This window comes from Embiotoca jacksoni, unplaced genomic scaffold, assembly GCF_022577435.1.
Source record: "Embiotoca jacksoni isolate LCO1_2020_lvr unplaced genomic scaffold, fEmbJac1.0.p SCAF_31, whole genome shotgun sequence".
NCBI lineage: Eukaryota > Metazoa > Chordata > Actinopteri > Embiotocidae > Embiotoca > Embiotoca jacksoni.
This window is the reverse complement of record NW_027185383.1, coordinates 611520-627581: the sequence shown is the minus strand read 5'-3', so window position 1 is coordinate 627581 and position 16062 is coordinate 611520. Positions and strand designations below refer to the sequence as shown.

Below are 16062 nucleotides of genomic sequence, written 5' to 3'. Positions count from 1 at the left end.
ACTCAAGAGAGGGAATGAGACAACCTTGACTCGGTAGTCCAGAAGAGAAAGATCAAACCAAGGGAAAGAGGCAGACATAGAAGGGTGGAGAGAGACGGGCCATTGTGTCATCTGGGATCACTGAGCACTGTAATATGCTTGACTCTCGTCCGCTGGGCACAGCTCAGGTTGGCTTGGCTGCAGATTTCTTCACTGTCTGCCTGCCAACAACAGCCCATGGGAATATGATTCTCCAGCAGACCCGGCACAATCCTAGAAGGTCTCACTTAGCTGGCTTTGGGAGAAAAATAAATAATAGGTTCAAGTTTCCCAGAGGCTTCACAGTGGAATAATATTTGCCCACTGGTTCATTATGGAATTAAAATGATCTTAACACTGAAACACTCTTGGCAAACTAAGCACAGTGTACGAGCTGTTTCTTCTGTAATTATGCTATTCTCACTGTAATTTACTCTGGCTGTGCCCAATCATCTTAAGTTGGATATCTACACAAAAACACAGACAAACACACACATATACGCACTGAATTTCTCTCTTCATTTTGGCTGTGGCAGTTGCTGTTCTGAGTGAGCTGACCATCAGTTTCTCAAATTGTGATCACTATAGTATGAGGCCAGTAATAGAGGAATATTTTGTCACTTATGTTACTAATTTTTTTACATGTAATAAAGCCAAAGCTTTTGTTTTGGTATCAAAATTCCATCTTAATCATTTTTTTGTTTTGTTTAAACAATGTAGTCTCATAAGAGTTCCAACAAATAAAACATTGCACAGATTTTCATCAGTCTCAAGTTTCAGCCAGTAATACAGCACAGCAAACTGCAAGAAGCTCTTGTGAAGAAGAGGTTTTGCTGTTCCAGCCGCCTCCTCCTCCTCCTCCTCCTCCTCCTCCTCCTCCTACTACTACTACTACTACTACTACTACTACCTGGTCTGGCAGCTTACACAGACTAAGTTTAGCTCATGTAACTAACGGTACACATACTGTATGTGGTGACTAACATTACTGAGTTCCGTAGGTGGCTTCATGACTCCTCTGCTTGTCCTATCCTATCTTGACAGAAAAGGACATTTGAATGTTAATACAATGTAGCTCACCAGCAGCTGCTTGCACCTACTAACCTAAGGGTACTGAGTTGACTATAAAAGTACGGTAGCAGAAAGTGACATTTCATTTTAAAATAGGAGAAAAGACTTAGCTAACCAGGGACATATGAAAAGACCTGTCTTGCCTAATGTGTGCTGTCATGTGTAAATGCTATTTACTGCTAGGATAAGCTGCTTATACAGCTGTTTCATGTATGAATAGTGAATTATATTTTCAGAATGATTCTGCTGACATCAACAATCACACATTTTTGTTACAGGCCATCAAGATTCAACGTGCCAGTTTGGCCAGTTGAAATCCTAAATGTATTTGCATGAGAAGTTGCCTATTACTTTATATTGGTTTTGACAGCTGCAGAATCGTCTGAAAATTACCTACAGAGCTCTCCTGTCTCACCACACAGACAGGAAAGAACCTCTGTTGATTTTGCCACATGCTTTAATTGGTCTATTCATCTTGTGGTTATGGATGCTCTTTACAGTTGGCTTTTAAATGAAAGTGCCCATCTGTACGTGACACCGTACGGTTGATCGTCAGATAACTAGTGTTTCGAAATGACAGTGTTGCCATTGATGCTACTGTGAATATGATGGGTTTCTAATGGTGAGGTATAACTGCAGATTGAAGCACAGGTGTTTACTATGTAATGGCAATTCATTAAAACATAACAGCTTTTTTTGTATTCTAATGACACATGAAACTCATGCAGCTCCTCAGTCATTATCTCTGCACGCCACCAGGGATAAAACTGAATGTGGTGAATAGGTTTGCACTGTTTAAAGAAGTTATCATGATCAATTTCTTGAGACTGTCTAATTTTGTTCTGTTTGCTCTTTCTCCACCTCTCCCCTCCCTGTCTTTGTTGAACTCCCTGCAGATGAATTCAAAGTCTTCCTGAAGCGCTTGCCCACTGACCGGTTCTTAAACGTGTCCACGATCGCCAAGTTCTGGTCAGCTGACTTGTCCATCCAGAAGCGCTACGCCCAGCTGGATTCTAACAGTGCTCTGGTCCAGAGCAAAGCCCAGAAGATCATCAGGAAACTGTTCACCCTGAGCAAACGCTGCCCCAAACAACCCCGCATCAGCCTGCCTCGAGAAAGGTAGCCCACCGGGATACACATACAAATAGCAAACTAAATGAAGAAGGCATAATTTGTCATTATCGAGAGTTTAGGCAGGTGCTTTGTGCTGATTCAGATGTACGCTTGTAACAGCCCACCTCAAGTGGGGCGCACTGGGAAAACCCAGAGCTATCTGTCTGGAAAGAGCTCAGCTTTGAATTTAGCAAACCCCCAATAGTTGTACACACAGGAATGAGGAGAACATAACTGTGGGGTATACTCATGCTCCCTTTAAGCACATTCCCACCCAAAACACAACCATTGTTGTGTTTGAGCGTTGGGCTGTCTGTGCTGTCAGCAGATTGTACAGTAGTATATGCAGTATGTGGCATGGTGTAAAACTGTTGGGCTTCTTGACCGACTGCTGGCTTCACCAGGCAGATGGCTGTACCCTGTGTGTGTCTGAATGGATCACCTGTATTAGTGAACCATGTAGTCAGCATATTGTCAGCAATAATAGTCAGCATTTTATATATAACAAAATCAGTTTATATTATGTTGATATGTCCATAGTGTGGAATGACATTTGACTGCGTTTCTCATAATCCCATATTGAAGCCTTGTACCTTTCACCACTTGAAAAATGAGAAAAATAAAAGGCAATAGATACGTAATATCTTTAAAGGAAACTTTTGTTTTCTCAACAGCCTTCTCCTTTTTACAGAGACAGAGCAGACCCATTTTATTCCCACAATATTTAGTTTTGCAATATGGCAATAATTATGCAATATTTATTGCAGAAAGTGAAGCAGAGCAGAATGTGTGTGTGTGTGTGTGTGTGTGCATGATTTAGTGCAGTGTGTTTATCAGCTGGCATGATGATAGTGAGGAGAGTGACCTGCAGCTAGGCTCCCAATCAGGACTTGAACCTGGGATGTTGCCATCACTTATACCCCATATAGAAGAAGCAGAAAGAGAAAGAACACATTTTTCTTTGCAACTGAGTGCACCACAGTGAATAACTTCCAGGAGAGGCGTTCTGAAAATGTGTATTGTTATTCACATATTTAAACGACATCACATCTCCTCCCCCTTGAATGGTGGCTGACTTTTTACTCTGTCCTTGACTATTTTTGTTGTTGCACAAACCAACTCTTTCTTTGGCATTGTTTTTACACAATTAGAATTAAACCCTGTTCAGATCAAAGACTTGCAATTAGGCAAAACTATTTTAGCAGCTGCAGGGAAAGGTTGCAGCAGTGTGAACTGACCCATCTTGGCTCAACTCAAATCAGCAGACAGTGTCCTCTGTGACTCATCTTGTTAAGTCGTCAGTGGGCAGTTTTATAATGTGAGGTACATCAAGTCTTTTAACAGCCAATCAGCTCGTAGCAAAGTCAGCCAGTCACAGTTATAAACAGTCAGCTGATTGACAGTTCTGGACAGAAGAGAGAGAGGAACACCTCGTCCGTTTATTTGAGCAGCCATGTCCATATGACACATCTATTCCAAGTTACTTACGCTCACTGTCTTCATTCATGTTTTGGAGCGCTACAAATTATAACCGGCTATAAAAAAGCTTGAAAAGACGGCAGTTGAAACAGAAGTGCAGTAAGCATATTTTGCTTGTGTGTAACACATCCTGCACTGTCACTGTTGTCACTGGATGAAAATTCCATCTGTGAATTGGATGCAATTCGGCGGGGTAGTGGGTACTGTGGTTTTAATACGCAAATGTGAAGGTGTTTGGAAACATACCTGCTGATGAGCCATCACTGGCACCAAACAGGCAAGTGAAAGAGGTTAACTGTTGTTGAAACCATCACCTCCTAACATTTTGAGAGGTTAACTGACTCCCTCTGCCTGAGTAAATTCTACACCTGTGTTTGAATTCTGAGCAAAAGTCTCTCACGAACTGTCATTACATGGCAGTTTTTTGGCCATGCCATAGGGAGGGAGGAACGAAAGACGGGAACAGCCAGAGACAAAATGATGTAGAAGTAGAGAGACAGGAAGGAAATATAGAAAGAGAATGTGAGAGACGGGAAAAGAGATTAGATGACAGGATGGAGACGAACAGAAAAATAAAGGGAAAAACATGAGGGGTGTAGTAACAGGCTGTGAGGGCTTTGTGGGGTGAGGTACGTGGTGTTGTAGCATGCTGTAATCAAGTCCTCTCCTGGGCTGACAGCTTGGCACTTGTTTACAGAGGGCTTTAATTTCCCTGGCAGTCCTTTCCCTCCACCCATCACTCCATTGTCCCTCCTCGCACCCTGTCCCCATTCTTGTCTTCATTTCTCTCCCTCACTCACCTTTGTGTCGCCTTTCTCCCTCTCTCCATCTCAGCCCTGTCACTCAGAGTATTAACAGAGTTTGTACTAGCCATAAGTTATCGGGAGCTGCTACAGCAGGAAAAGCTCTCTGTTTTCTTATCCACAACGCCATTTATTTTATCACTATTCATTTTTGTCTGTTTACAGAGGCTTGGGGGAGGACTTGCAGGAGCATTTGGGCAATGTTGTGTGTGATTTCCCCAAACTTCTCCTGGGGATCGAATCTCAGCAGAGCCAATTTTCAGTCTGAACTTGTTGACATAGTTACTGCACCAAAGTGGATGGTAATTCATGTTTGTATGTCTGCATTTTCATCTGCAGTCATACCAAATATCCACCCTTCTACAAAAAGGTGTCAAATTGACGTAGATAAATAATTCCAAGTAAAACTTAGAAGGACCTCCACCTCAGTTTATACCCTCTATCCTATAGCTGGCTTTTTTAAAGTTTGAGCAGGTACCTGTGTATGCCGGAGGATTACTGGTTCCCATGAATGTGGATTGTGATATACATTCATAATATTTCTGGGAAGGCCAGTGTTTTGTCGCTATAAAACTTTACTAACATCATCTGGATTTTAAGATATGTTGCATTAGTAGGCCTAATGCTCTCTCTTGGCGTGTTAATCAAAGTAAAAATCAATCCGCCCCATTACTTGGATAACTCCCACTCCATCTTTGGCTCCTGCTTCCCGCTATCACCAAGTTTCATGAAAATTGGACTGGTTGCTTTTACAACCTGCTTTTACAGCTGACAAACAGAGAAGTAAGCCACACAGAAAACATCATAGGAAGCAAACTATGAATTTGGTTCCATCTTTAGAAAATGGGAGCAGTGTAATCAGGGGACATCCTCATTTGGGGCTAATATCCAAGGTTTAGCACAAATTACCTCATCCGTTATTTTTGAAGTGGAGATGCATTGTTTATTCCTCAATGAAAACGATCAGCTGTCCAATTACAGCTTTGAGGCAGAACACTTCCAAAAATGTCTGCCTCAAAGATCCCTCCAAGTTTTTCTATAGTGAGCAGTCAGATCAATTAGCAAATGGTTCACTAAGCAGGCATCATGGTGTCGATCAATTTACAGCAGTCGTAGCAACACTTATATGCCTCGTCACGGCATATTTCCTTGTGCAAAGTGTAGCACTAATGGTGCATAAATGTAAATTATTAATACATTTTGTATTTACCTCTTGGCACAACTACAGATCCAGGGATCCCACTTTGAGAACCACTGAAAAATGTGTGGGTTAGTAACTGTCATGACCCGAAGAAAATGATCTCCTTACATATGCAGAGCAACAGCAGAGTCTAATTGAGAATATATATGAAATGATATATCCACAGAAAATGTAAAGTAAATGATTGAAGAATAAAGTGGACTATGTAAACACAATGGTGTGAAGGAAAGATAATCAATTGAACTGAAAGATTGTGAAAGAGCTGAATGTTAGATTATAAAACTGAGTTTCTAATGTAAATGAAAGCAGTGCCTGTGGATGAATTTAAGAATTTGGCAAGTTCAATCAAACCATGAGTGAGAGTAAACCAGAGAAGTTGTGCCTACTTTTTAGATGGATCTGTTGTTAGGTTGCGATCGCAATAATTAATGCAAATTCAAGCAAACGCCGCAATATTTGCGACAGCATTTTTTTTTTTTTTATTCCGGCGATTTTTCTGCAAAAACTTTCGTCAGCAGAAGCTGTGCTGGAAGTATTAGGGCATAAAGTAAGTCATAACACAAATAGCACGGTTCTCCTCCTCTCATTTCATCAAAACAAACTATTCACCGGAGGAAACCGGAACAAGCGAAAAAAACAGAAGTGGAAAATGTGGCCTTCTAATGAAATGCTTATTATCAATGGAAGTGATTACATATTACTGTATGCTACAGAAAATGTATACACAGTTCAAGTTGTAAGAGACTGCACTTTGTTTTTGTGTATACAGTAGGCCTTTATCAGGTAGTGCTTTAATAAATAGCATTTTTCTTTCTAAAATTGATTTTTTTTTTTATAATTCCTGAACTTTTATAGTACTAACTCACTTAAAACTCCCCAAATTACATCAGATTTTTTGCGAAAATTGGCCACAAAATCAAGCATTTATGATTGCAACAATCACAAAAAAACTCTGCAAAATCCTGGCGGGACTGAATAATTAGAGGCAATAGGGGGGATGCAAATATTAGTTATCCAAGTAAGGATTTCACATCTAAACATCAGTTATAGTTCCAATTTACAAAACAGAATGACTAGAAAAGATCACAGGACATATAATAATGAACAATGGATAAACAAATACAAATTATAAATCACTTTGTCCAAGTTTGTTATAAATTTGGTCCATAGGAAAGTACAAATTTGAAACAATAGATGGCAATGTGGTCACTTGGAAAGAAACAGGATAGCAGAGAGATTCATTGTGGTTTACTTGTGCTTTTTCATTTCCAACTTGTTTGTCTTAAGGTACAGAGACAAGAGAAGCACAGCAGGGCTCCTATGCATATCCTGGATGGAGTAGAGTTCCTAGAGAAAGATCTTTCTTGAAGATAGTTTGCACACTGTTTTGTTAATTTCTTTTAAAAATTAAGGGAAGATTAAACAAAAAAAACAAAAAAGGGTTCCTTTATTGAGATATGGAGTTTGGGGATGGTCCTGGTGTCAAAAGTAATCCTGTCCTGGCACTAGTATGTAAGTTGAAGAGGATTTGTCCACTGTGAGATGACGGTGTATTTATTAATAAACAAATCGCTGACGTGAACACAATCAGAGAGATTTATTAATCTAATGCATCACAGACTTTATTAAATTGTAGACCACAGATGTGAAAGAGGCTGATCTCAGCATGAAAGGTAGGCTGATTTAGGAAAGCTCCAACTAAAGCCTGAATTAATGCAAAGTTTATGGACCTGTCGGTGATGGACTTTGGGAAAATCATTTAGATGTTGTCTTGTGTGTGGATGCAGCTGCTACTTAACATCTTCACTGCTAGTTTATACTTGTATTCAGTGTTGGCTTTTAGGGGGCAGTGAAAAAGCGACAGATTGGTCCAAAAAAAAAATAATTGACCTCAAAAATACCCAAATATTAAAGCATCCAGCACAGAACATTAACCTGTAATTACACATAGAGAGTTAGGAGACAAGGCTGAATTACCAATTGGGCAATGCAAGACAACTGCCAAGTGGCCCCACATGAGGCCCCCAAACCACCATTGTTACAAATATTTTGTGTTACCATCATTTTTATTGTCAAAAATGTGTCAGAAAATTCTCTGCTGAAGAAGAGGATCAGCTTTTCTCGGTCAACCATCTTGTGAGCTTGTCTTATAGTGGGACTTGAGTACAATGAATTGCTTTAGTTAATATTGAGCCTATTTGTAAAATGTTTAAAAGCAAAGGTGTCAAAGTGAGATGTATGCTTTACCAGAACAGTAAGTTGTTTGTTTTTACAAGAGAAAAGACTTCAACGATATGGACTAACTTCCCAGCCTCTGATAGAAGCTTCTCTAAACGTTTGAATGGTAAGTTTGAAGAAAAGAACTCAAAGCAACAAACTTGCTCTTCAACAGACACCAGGGCTGTCATTTAAAATAGAATGATACGTAATTGTTTGCGCTCTGTATGTTTTTATTCATTTTGGCTAGCTCATCAGTCTTTTCTTTTATTTTGGAGTTGGTTATTGTTAATCTGTTTACTGATTTGTTGCATCACTGGAAAATCTGGCTATATTTTAATAAACTTTGTATTGGTCTGTTTCAATTCAGAATTTTTTTCAAGGACCATCAGAAATGTAAAAACCTGATGATAATTTCTAGTTTTACAGTTACAGGCTCAGTAATGGTGTGATATTGGTGATTTTTTTTTTTTTTTTTTTTTTTTTTTTTTTTAAAGAAAACATGTCCTTCATACCCGCTGGAGGGTGGTGGTGGTGGGGTTCAACAGTTAGAACATGCTCTTCTGTACATACAACTGCAATATTTTGTTTTCTCTTCCCCCTTCTGCAGGTCCGTTGGGTTTTGGCTGTGCAGGGTTCAGTCTCTGCTCTACTGCAGTGAGCACGGAGTGCTGGGATCCTTTTCTGAGGAGGTGAAGAGCTGCAGCTGCCCTGTGGAGCATCCCACCTGCCAGGGAGTCATCCCGTGCATTGTGGGCACCTCCTCCACCGCATGCTCCCTCTGCGCAACTGACAACGCCACCCGCTGTGGAGCCTGTCACCATGGCAACCTCCTCCATCTCGGTTCCTGTCGACCCAGCATCGCTGCATCCCTGGACCATTATCTGAACTTTGACTTGGACATGCCAGATGCTGAGGTTCTCAGAGCTCCTCATTTATATTTTGTTGGTTCTCAAACCTCTGTGGACCACACAGAATTTTAAAGAGCATGATCAAAAACAAAGAGCACAGTGATGCTAATGTCATTGTGTTATGACATAAACATTTCGGAGTGCCCAGTGTTTTTGAGAAAAGATAGAATAATAATAGCCAAGTTGAAATACAGGATCTGCCTCAGAATTCATTTTAGTGTCTGCAGTGAGACAAAAGGCTTCATACAAAGGCACATAGCAGCAAACAAAAACAGTAAATGCAGTTGTTTGTAATTTTTTTCCCCATCTCTATTTGAGTTTTTGTGAGCATTTTTAAGTTTATTCTTGAAAGTTAGTAGATTTTTTTTGTGGAGTCATCATCAATAACCAAGATAATGACCCCCACGGAGGATTTTGCAGCAGTTTCTGTTATTAGCTCTGAGGGTTTTGGGGTTGTTGAGGTTGGCACATGAAGTGATGCATTACATAACTTGAAACTTTATTTGCAATTTTATCATTAAGTTAATGTCAAAATTAACAGTCACCCAATATACTGAAATTGGGTGACAGAACAATGTTGTGGAGTGAGCATAAGTAAATTGTGCACACCCAAAGCTCCTTATGCAATTGATTTATTAACAACATTGGAAATAGCAATGTGCTCAAAACATCACTGATGTTATGGTGTTAATAAATAAACTGTAACAGGAGCTTTGAGTGTGAATAATTTACTTTATTATCATGAATGAAATGGCCAAAGCTGCCATACATAAATTGCCCTGAACCTTTTCTGCGTAAATGACTCGGTGTCACACTGTGGCCTTGCACGGCTGGCAAGGTTACTAAATCAGATGAGGAGGTGAAAAGGCTTTTAAAGTGTCACTCCTTTATGTGTAATTTAATTGTAATGCAATCGTGCCTTTTGTATTATATGGCTGAGATTGTCTACGATGGCATAAACTGCACCAACTGCCTGATTCACATTCAGTTCAATAGACAACAGTCAGTTTAATATTTATGATAAATAGAATCGGAAGGTTGCATTCAAAAAAAGCTTGTTTTTAGTATTTATGTAAATTGGATGAAATACATGTGCATATGATTTCGGATAGGTCTTTTCAGGTGCACTCTTGCCCACTGAAGCTACACAAAAAGCCCTCTGCCGGCTGCACTGCACTTGGTTTGAGCTGGCATAAACGCAAGTGTGATTTCACCTCAAAAGTGATACCAACATTGCACTGCACCATCGTATGTTTTCTGACACACCCCTTGTTCCGTCGTTCCGCCCATCTCACCGAAGCCAGGATCATGTTAAGCCACAAAAATAGCAATTTGACGCAAGTGCCCTTGTGCTGTACTAAATTGCAAATATGCCTAGACCCACACCAAGACCTGCTTTGGCCCGGTACAAAAATAGGGCCCTAAATATCTATAACAGAAAAGTTTGGGAACCCGTGTATAACTGATATTGTCATCTGTCAGCCTGCAGAATTGAATGCAATCTCACATTTTGTTAATCCCTCTTCAGGTGAAGTATCTGCTTGAGCGACTCGACAACAGAATAGAGGTCCACGCCATTTACATCAGCAACGACGTCCGCCTGGGAAGTTGGTTCAATCCTGCCTGGAGGAAGAGGATGTTGCTGACACTCAAGAGTAACAAGAATAAGTCCAACCTCATCCACATGCTGATGGGTATTTCTTTCCAGATATGCTCGACTAAGAATTCAACACTGGAACCTGTGCCTGCGATTTACGTGAATCCTTTTGGAGGAAGTCACTCAGAAAGCTGGTTCATGCCAGTGAACCAGCCTGACTTCCCTGACTGGGAGAGAACTCGACTGGATGCCGTCGCCACAGCACAGTGTTACAACTGGACTCTGTCTCTGGGAAACAAGTGGAAATCCTTCTTTGAAACAGTGCACATCTACCTGCGAAGCCGCATAGTCACAGATGATCCAACAGTGAATGAAACTCTCTTCTATGAGCCGTTGGACCTGGATGATCAGACCTCCAACCTGGGCTATATGAAGATCAACACGATGAAAGTCTTTGGATACAGCATGCACTTTGACCCTGAAGGCATCAAAGATCTAATTCTCCAGCTGGACTACCCCTACACGCAGGGTACGCAGGACGCTGCCTTCCTGATGCTGTTGGAGATGAGAGACCGGATTAACCGGCTGTCTCCTCCAGCACCGCAGCCACTAGACCTGTTTTCTTGTCTTCTGCGCCACCGCCTCAAGCTGTCGGCCGGAGAGGTGGCACGCATCAAAGACTCTCTGCAGATCTTCAACTCCAAACTTCCCAATGCTTCTCCTGAACCTGAGCTGGCCCAGCTGTGCAGCTAGCTACCTTAGGACAGTAGCCAGGTCCAGGAGCGATACTACAATTAAAAAGTGAAGTTGCTGCTTTAGGGACACTACTACTAAGTTGTCCTCTTGGACCCAAAACGCCTGGATTAATAGAACACCCAACTCTGACAGCTGTAACCTTTCTTATGGTCACTCTTGTCTGGTTTTCTGGTGTCCCGTTTCTACCTTTGACAAACAGCGAGAGTCCTTGAACGTTTGGAAGAACAGCTGATACTTCAGCTGTCTTCTAGAAGCTGTGCGATACTAGCCCAAAGGCTTACTTTTGCTATACTGCCCAGTTTTTGGCAAACCGTATGACTGGACGAGGTTAGGAGGCTCTCTTAAACCGACGGGTTTTTGTGATTTGGACCTTCAGAGAGACGATACCATGAAGCATACCCAAGACCTCTGCCTTGAAAAGATAAAGGCACTTTTGATATGTAACGAGGAACTCTTAAGAGGTCTTTAAAAATGAGCTATAGGAAGGGGATTTTCCCTTTTCTAACCCTATTTTCTTTGGATACAGAACAATCTCGGGGAAGGGAAATAAAATGATATTATATATGTGGTGAATGAGTTATGTTATGCTTAACAGTTTGAAATTTGATAATCCTGAACCCTATCGCTGTCTTTGAATATTTCTTTTTAATCCCAACCTTACATTTTATCTGGCATTTGAAAGCTTGTAAGTATCTATGCTTAACATCCCAGTGAGAAGCCTGTTAGTGATGTTCTGTCCTTGGTGGCGTGTCGATACCAGAAGAAGGTGAAAACATTGGCAAACTGAATGGCAAAATATCGTAAACGTTGAGTTATATTTTTCTCATTAGAGTTGAAAATCATAAACCTTTGAGCGTGGTAACAAAAAGGTCTGCGGATATAGTGCTGTAAATAAAGCTCCATCTAACCCCAGATTGTGGACAAAGTGCACATTGCTTTTTAGATAACTGAGTGCAAAGACCAAAAAAATGTTTATAACAAACAAACTCATGCCTTATATGGAGAGTCAATGTTAAGATAAGAAGCACATTTAGTTTCTGTGTTTGGTTTCCAAGCGAAGGTCGTATTGCTTTTTATATTTCAATATTTCTACCAAGACAGAACAACAGACACATTCTCCAGAATACGTGGTAATGTAGCTTTTCCATGTCAATGCCAGTCACAGTTTTTGCAGTTATTGTTTTGATTGGGTGTTGTAAACTTTTGAGTCACTATTCACAGTGCACATCAGTACTTGCATACTGTAATTGTTCTGCAAAATCCTTTTATCTCCAATTAGACAAACTCGGAGTAATTAGTAGAATTTTTTTTCTTTTTTTTAAGTTAATTGAGTTCTAAAATATTTTCTGTGTTGGTTTAGTCTCAGGTCAATGAAACTTTTGTTTTCCTTTACATGTGGGTCGATGTCAGCTGCAGATACCACGGCAACTGGAGTTACAAGGTTTCTGCAGGGTAGTGATGATGCTCTTGAGATCTGCAATCTTACCAGGATGATACTTGATATGATTTTACATTTGCTTCACTAATTTCTCACTGAAAGTCAGTAAACCTTGTATGTCATTTTCAGCAGTTCTTCTGTGCTCAGCTTGCTTAAGTAAAAACAAAGTGGTTTATCTATTTGTGAGCCTTTTCCTTGTTTCGAAAAAAATGCTTTCCACCCTCACTGTTATAATGTGTAATAATAATAATGTATTGCTATATAATACAGAACAGATTGTGTTTGGTGTGTTTACAACTAAATTTATATATGTAAGATGTATTATGAAAATTGGTGAGGTGAAAATATGCCCAGGTTGAGTGGGGAGAAATAGCTGACATTTCACTGGAACACTGAGGGAAATACAGTTTGTTAAAGTCGGATCAAAAGGGAGTACAGTACAGTTTCAGAAACCCCCTTTTCTGTTTATGCTTACAAAGTAGTGTCATGTTAATGAGAATTGCCACACGATTCATATTTATAATGATGAAGCTTATTCATAAGTTCAATAAGAAAGATCTGTTACCTCAAGTTTAATCTTCATTCCTTCTTTGGGTGAACATGTGACATCAGACCTCCTATTGCACCACCCTCCTCCTCCCCATCTCCTCCCCACCACCTCATTCGTCTGGTTTTCCTGAGAGCCTCAAGGTTTCCCTCAGTCATCTCCCCCTGTGTGGTGGAACAAAAATGACTTCAACGATTAATAAATTGTATACGATTTTTTTTTTTTTTTTGCCACATCAGCTCCAGAGAGCAGATGAATCGCTGAGTGATTATGAGGGAATCATCAGGGGCCCAACAACAAATTGTTGTCCTGAATGAATGCATGGAAATAATAGTTTTATTGTCACCTAATGCAGGAATATGTCGATTTAATAATACATACTTTTCCTCAGACATAAGTGCAAGTGTAGCAAAAATGCTAAATGTAGGCAAAGTTGCACATACATATGTTTCAACTTTCAACGTCCTGTTTGAAAGTATAGGCTTAGAGTTGAACTAACATGTCTCTTAAGCAGCTTCAACAAATACTGAACCTCATAATTAATTGTGGCGGGATCATTTTCAGGAATTGCTATATTAGCCTGCATTCATTTTAGCAAGGTATACCTACTAAACTAGACACTGCATATTCCACAGTTAACCATAAATAACAGTCCAAATTGGCTGTATTTGGAGGAGCCGGAGTGGACCTGATTTAGAACCCAAAGAAACTATATACCTGCCCACCTACACCAGGAACCTAATTGCATCTCAGGCATGTTAATCAAACAAGACACACTCTCATAGATGCCTTTTTTTTTTTAGGCTTAATATTTACATAATTATGGAACTATTTTCAGAAGGACCACCAGAACACTGATGATAAGTAAATGTAGCCAATAATATAATAACTTGTGGGCAAAAAAAAAAAAAGATTTGTATTACGTGACAGAAGTTGATGCTTTTGAATGGAAGTTCATTCGAGACAGCCTTGTTTTTGGAGCCAGCCCCTAGTGGCCCTCAGTGGTTTTGGAATTTAAAGCACTTGATTTTATTTCAACTGCATTTACTTTTCAGAACCAGAGTATGTCTGTATTTTATGCAGTCTATGGTTAAAACGGAGGAAAGGAGACATTTAGTGAGCTGATGAAATGAGATTGGAGCAAGAACAAAGAGAACATGTAAATACATATTCTAAGCCTGACTGAATGTATGCTTCTCTTCACCACAGTGGATCATCTTGATCTTCACTTGATTGGACTTCAGTTTCTTACTCCACTCCATGTGGCTGTGACTATAGTTGCAAATCATATTAAGAGTCAATGGGATTGTAGCCAACCTTCCTGGAGATGGCCACGAGAGGAAAACTGATCCCAGATTAAACAGGATGATGGGAATGGTAGACAAAGAACCAAGGAACACTTCTGAAAAGGTACAAGCTGAACTTCAAGGTCTTGATACATCAGTGTCCGATTACAGCATGTGTCACTTTTTGAGCACAGTGGAGAAAGAAAAACATCAAAACAGACTAGAAATTAAAAATACATATACAGAGAGAGATATATTTATGAGCCACAAATTTTCTGGAAGAATTTCCTCTGGAGAGACAATACAAAACTGAAGACTTTTTATAAGTCACATCAGCTGTGTTTACAGAGGAAAAGACGTAGCTCTTCAAATAAAAGAACACCATATCTATCGTAAAAAAGAAAAAAAGAGAGGCGCTTCGGTTCTGTTGTAGGGCTGCTTTGCTGCGTGTGACTGGACCACCTAACGAGGCCTCAGACTACAAACCAGACAACAGCACTGGGAGGAAGCAGAGATGTGAACTTTTAATTCCAAATTGGAATTTTTTTTTTAAAATGAAAGAGTAAAATAAAAATCAAGAAAATGCAGGGTTGCTCCAATTAATAAAAGCCACAATAAAAACCAAGTTAAAAGATCATTTCTTTATTAAAAAGGATGTTTTATTGAACAATACACATTCACAGTATACCAGGATTCTTATGTGATACAGGTGGTGACTGACTGTATACTTCAGTTTTTCACATGCTGGTTCAGTTCAGTAAACATTGTGGATGTCTGAGTTTTACTAAATATGGAATAAACAACAGAGGATGTCAATAACTTTTGTCAGTTTCAAGGTGTTTCAGAGAAAATTATTGGTGAGTACTGAGAAAATCATCCATAACATTTTGTCATTGAATTGTGCGCTCTTTGTCTGTCCTGGCTTAATGGCACATGACTGGAGAATGAACTCCACCACTATATTGATGCACCCAACTCCTCTCATCTCTAAACTTGAATCTATCTAGTTAGCCTTCTGTAGAATAAGAGACCATTTCTGTCTTTTCTAACTACAACCTTCCATGTTGCATTATGATTATGCCCATTTAAAGATAGACAATTTTCCATGCATATCTGACCTCACCAGAATCCAAGAGAATATGTAATCATTCTCTGCTAACATCATGTTTCTCTAGAAATGATATGCATCATATATCCCTCAATTTGTCTGCATGTGCACATTGTACATGAATGACATTTGCTTAAATGACAATCAGATTTCTCCCTGGTCCGACTGTTTTGTACAAGTATGCACACCAGAAAAGTCTCACATTTTAATATAATGGAGCCACAAACTTCCAATTACCCTCAGTGCCTCATAATAAGATGAATGTCCTCTAATATATGGAGTGCCGTGTTTTTTGTAAGATGAAAAGCCAATTTCCTGGGTTGTCAGGGCGCAAACAAGAACCAAACGCACACTGTCATATTACATCAGGCTGCTGGTTTATCTGCTGGAGGAAGCAAGAGGAACAGAGAGAGAGACAGGACGGATGACAGAGACGGGAGAGAGAGAGCGCTACATTGCCCAGCTTGAGCTGCCTGTATTTCTTTTCTTTTTTTTGTACCCCATAATGAGGTGGGGA

The 16062-nt window shown here is 39.9% G+C and overlaps 1 protein-coding gene across 2 annotated transcripts in view; it reads left to right on the top strand.

Moving 5' to 3' along the window:
* brinp2 (bone morphogenetic protein/retinoic acid inducible neural-specific 2) overlaps positions 1-12783 on the top strand; it is a 219620-nt gene extending 206837 nt beyond the window's left edge. For both annotated transcript variants that reach the window (XM_069164412.1, XM_069164413.1), the window contains exons 7-9: positions 1986-2208; positions 8513-8819; positions 10342-12783. In XM_069164412.1, the coding sequence (XP_069020513.1) occupies positions 1986-2208; positions 8513-8819; positions 10342-11163 (1352 nt within the window). In that variant the 3' untranslated portion in view covers positions 11164-12783. The remainder of the gene's footprint in view (positions 1-1985; positions 2209-8512; positions 8820-10341) is intronic.
* The last annotated feature ends 3279 nt before the right edge of the window (positions 12784-16062 follow it).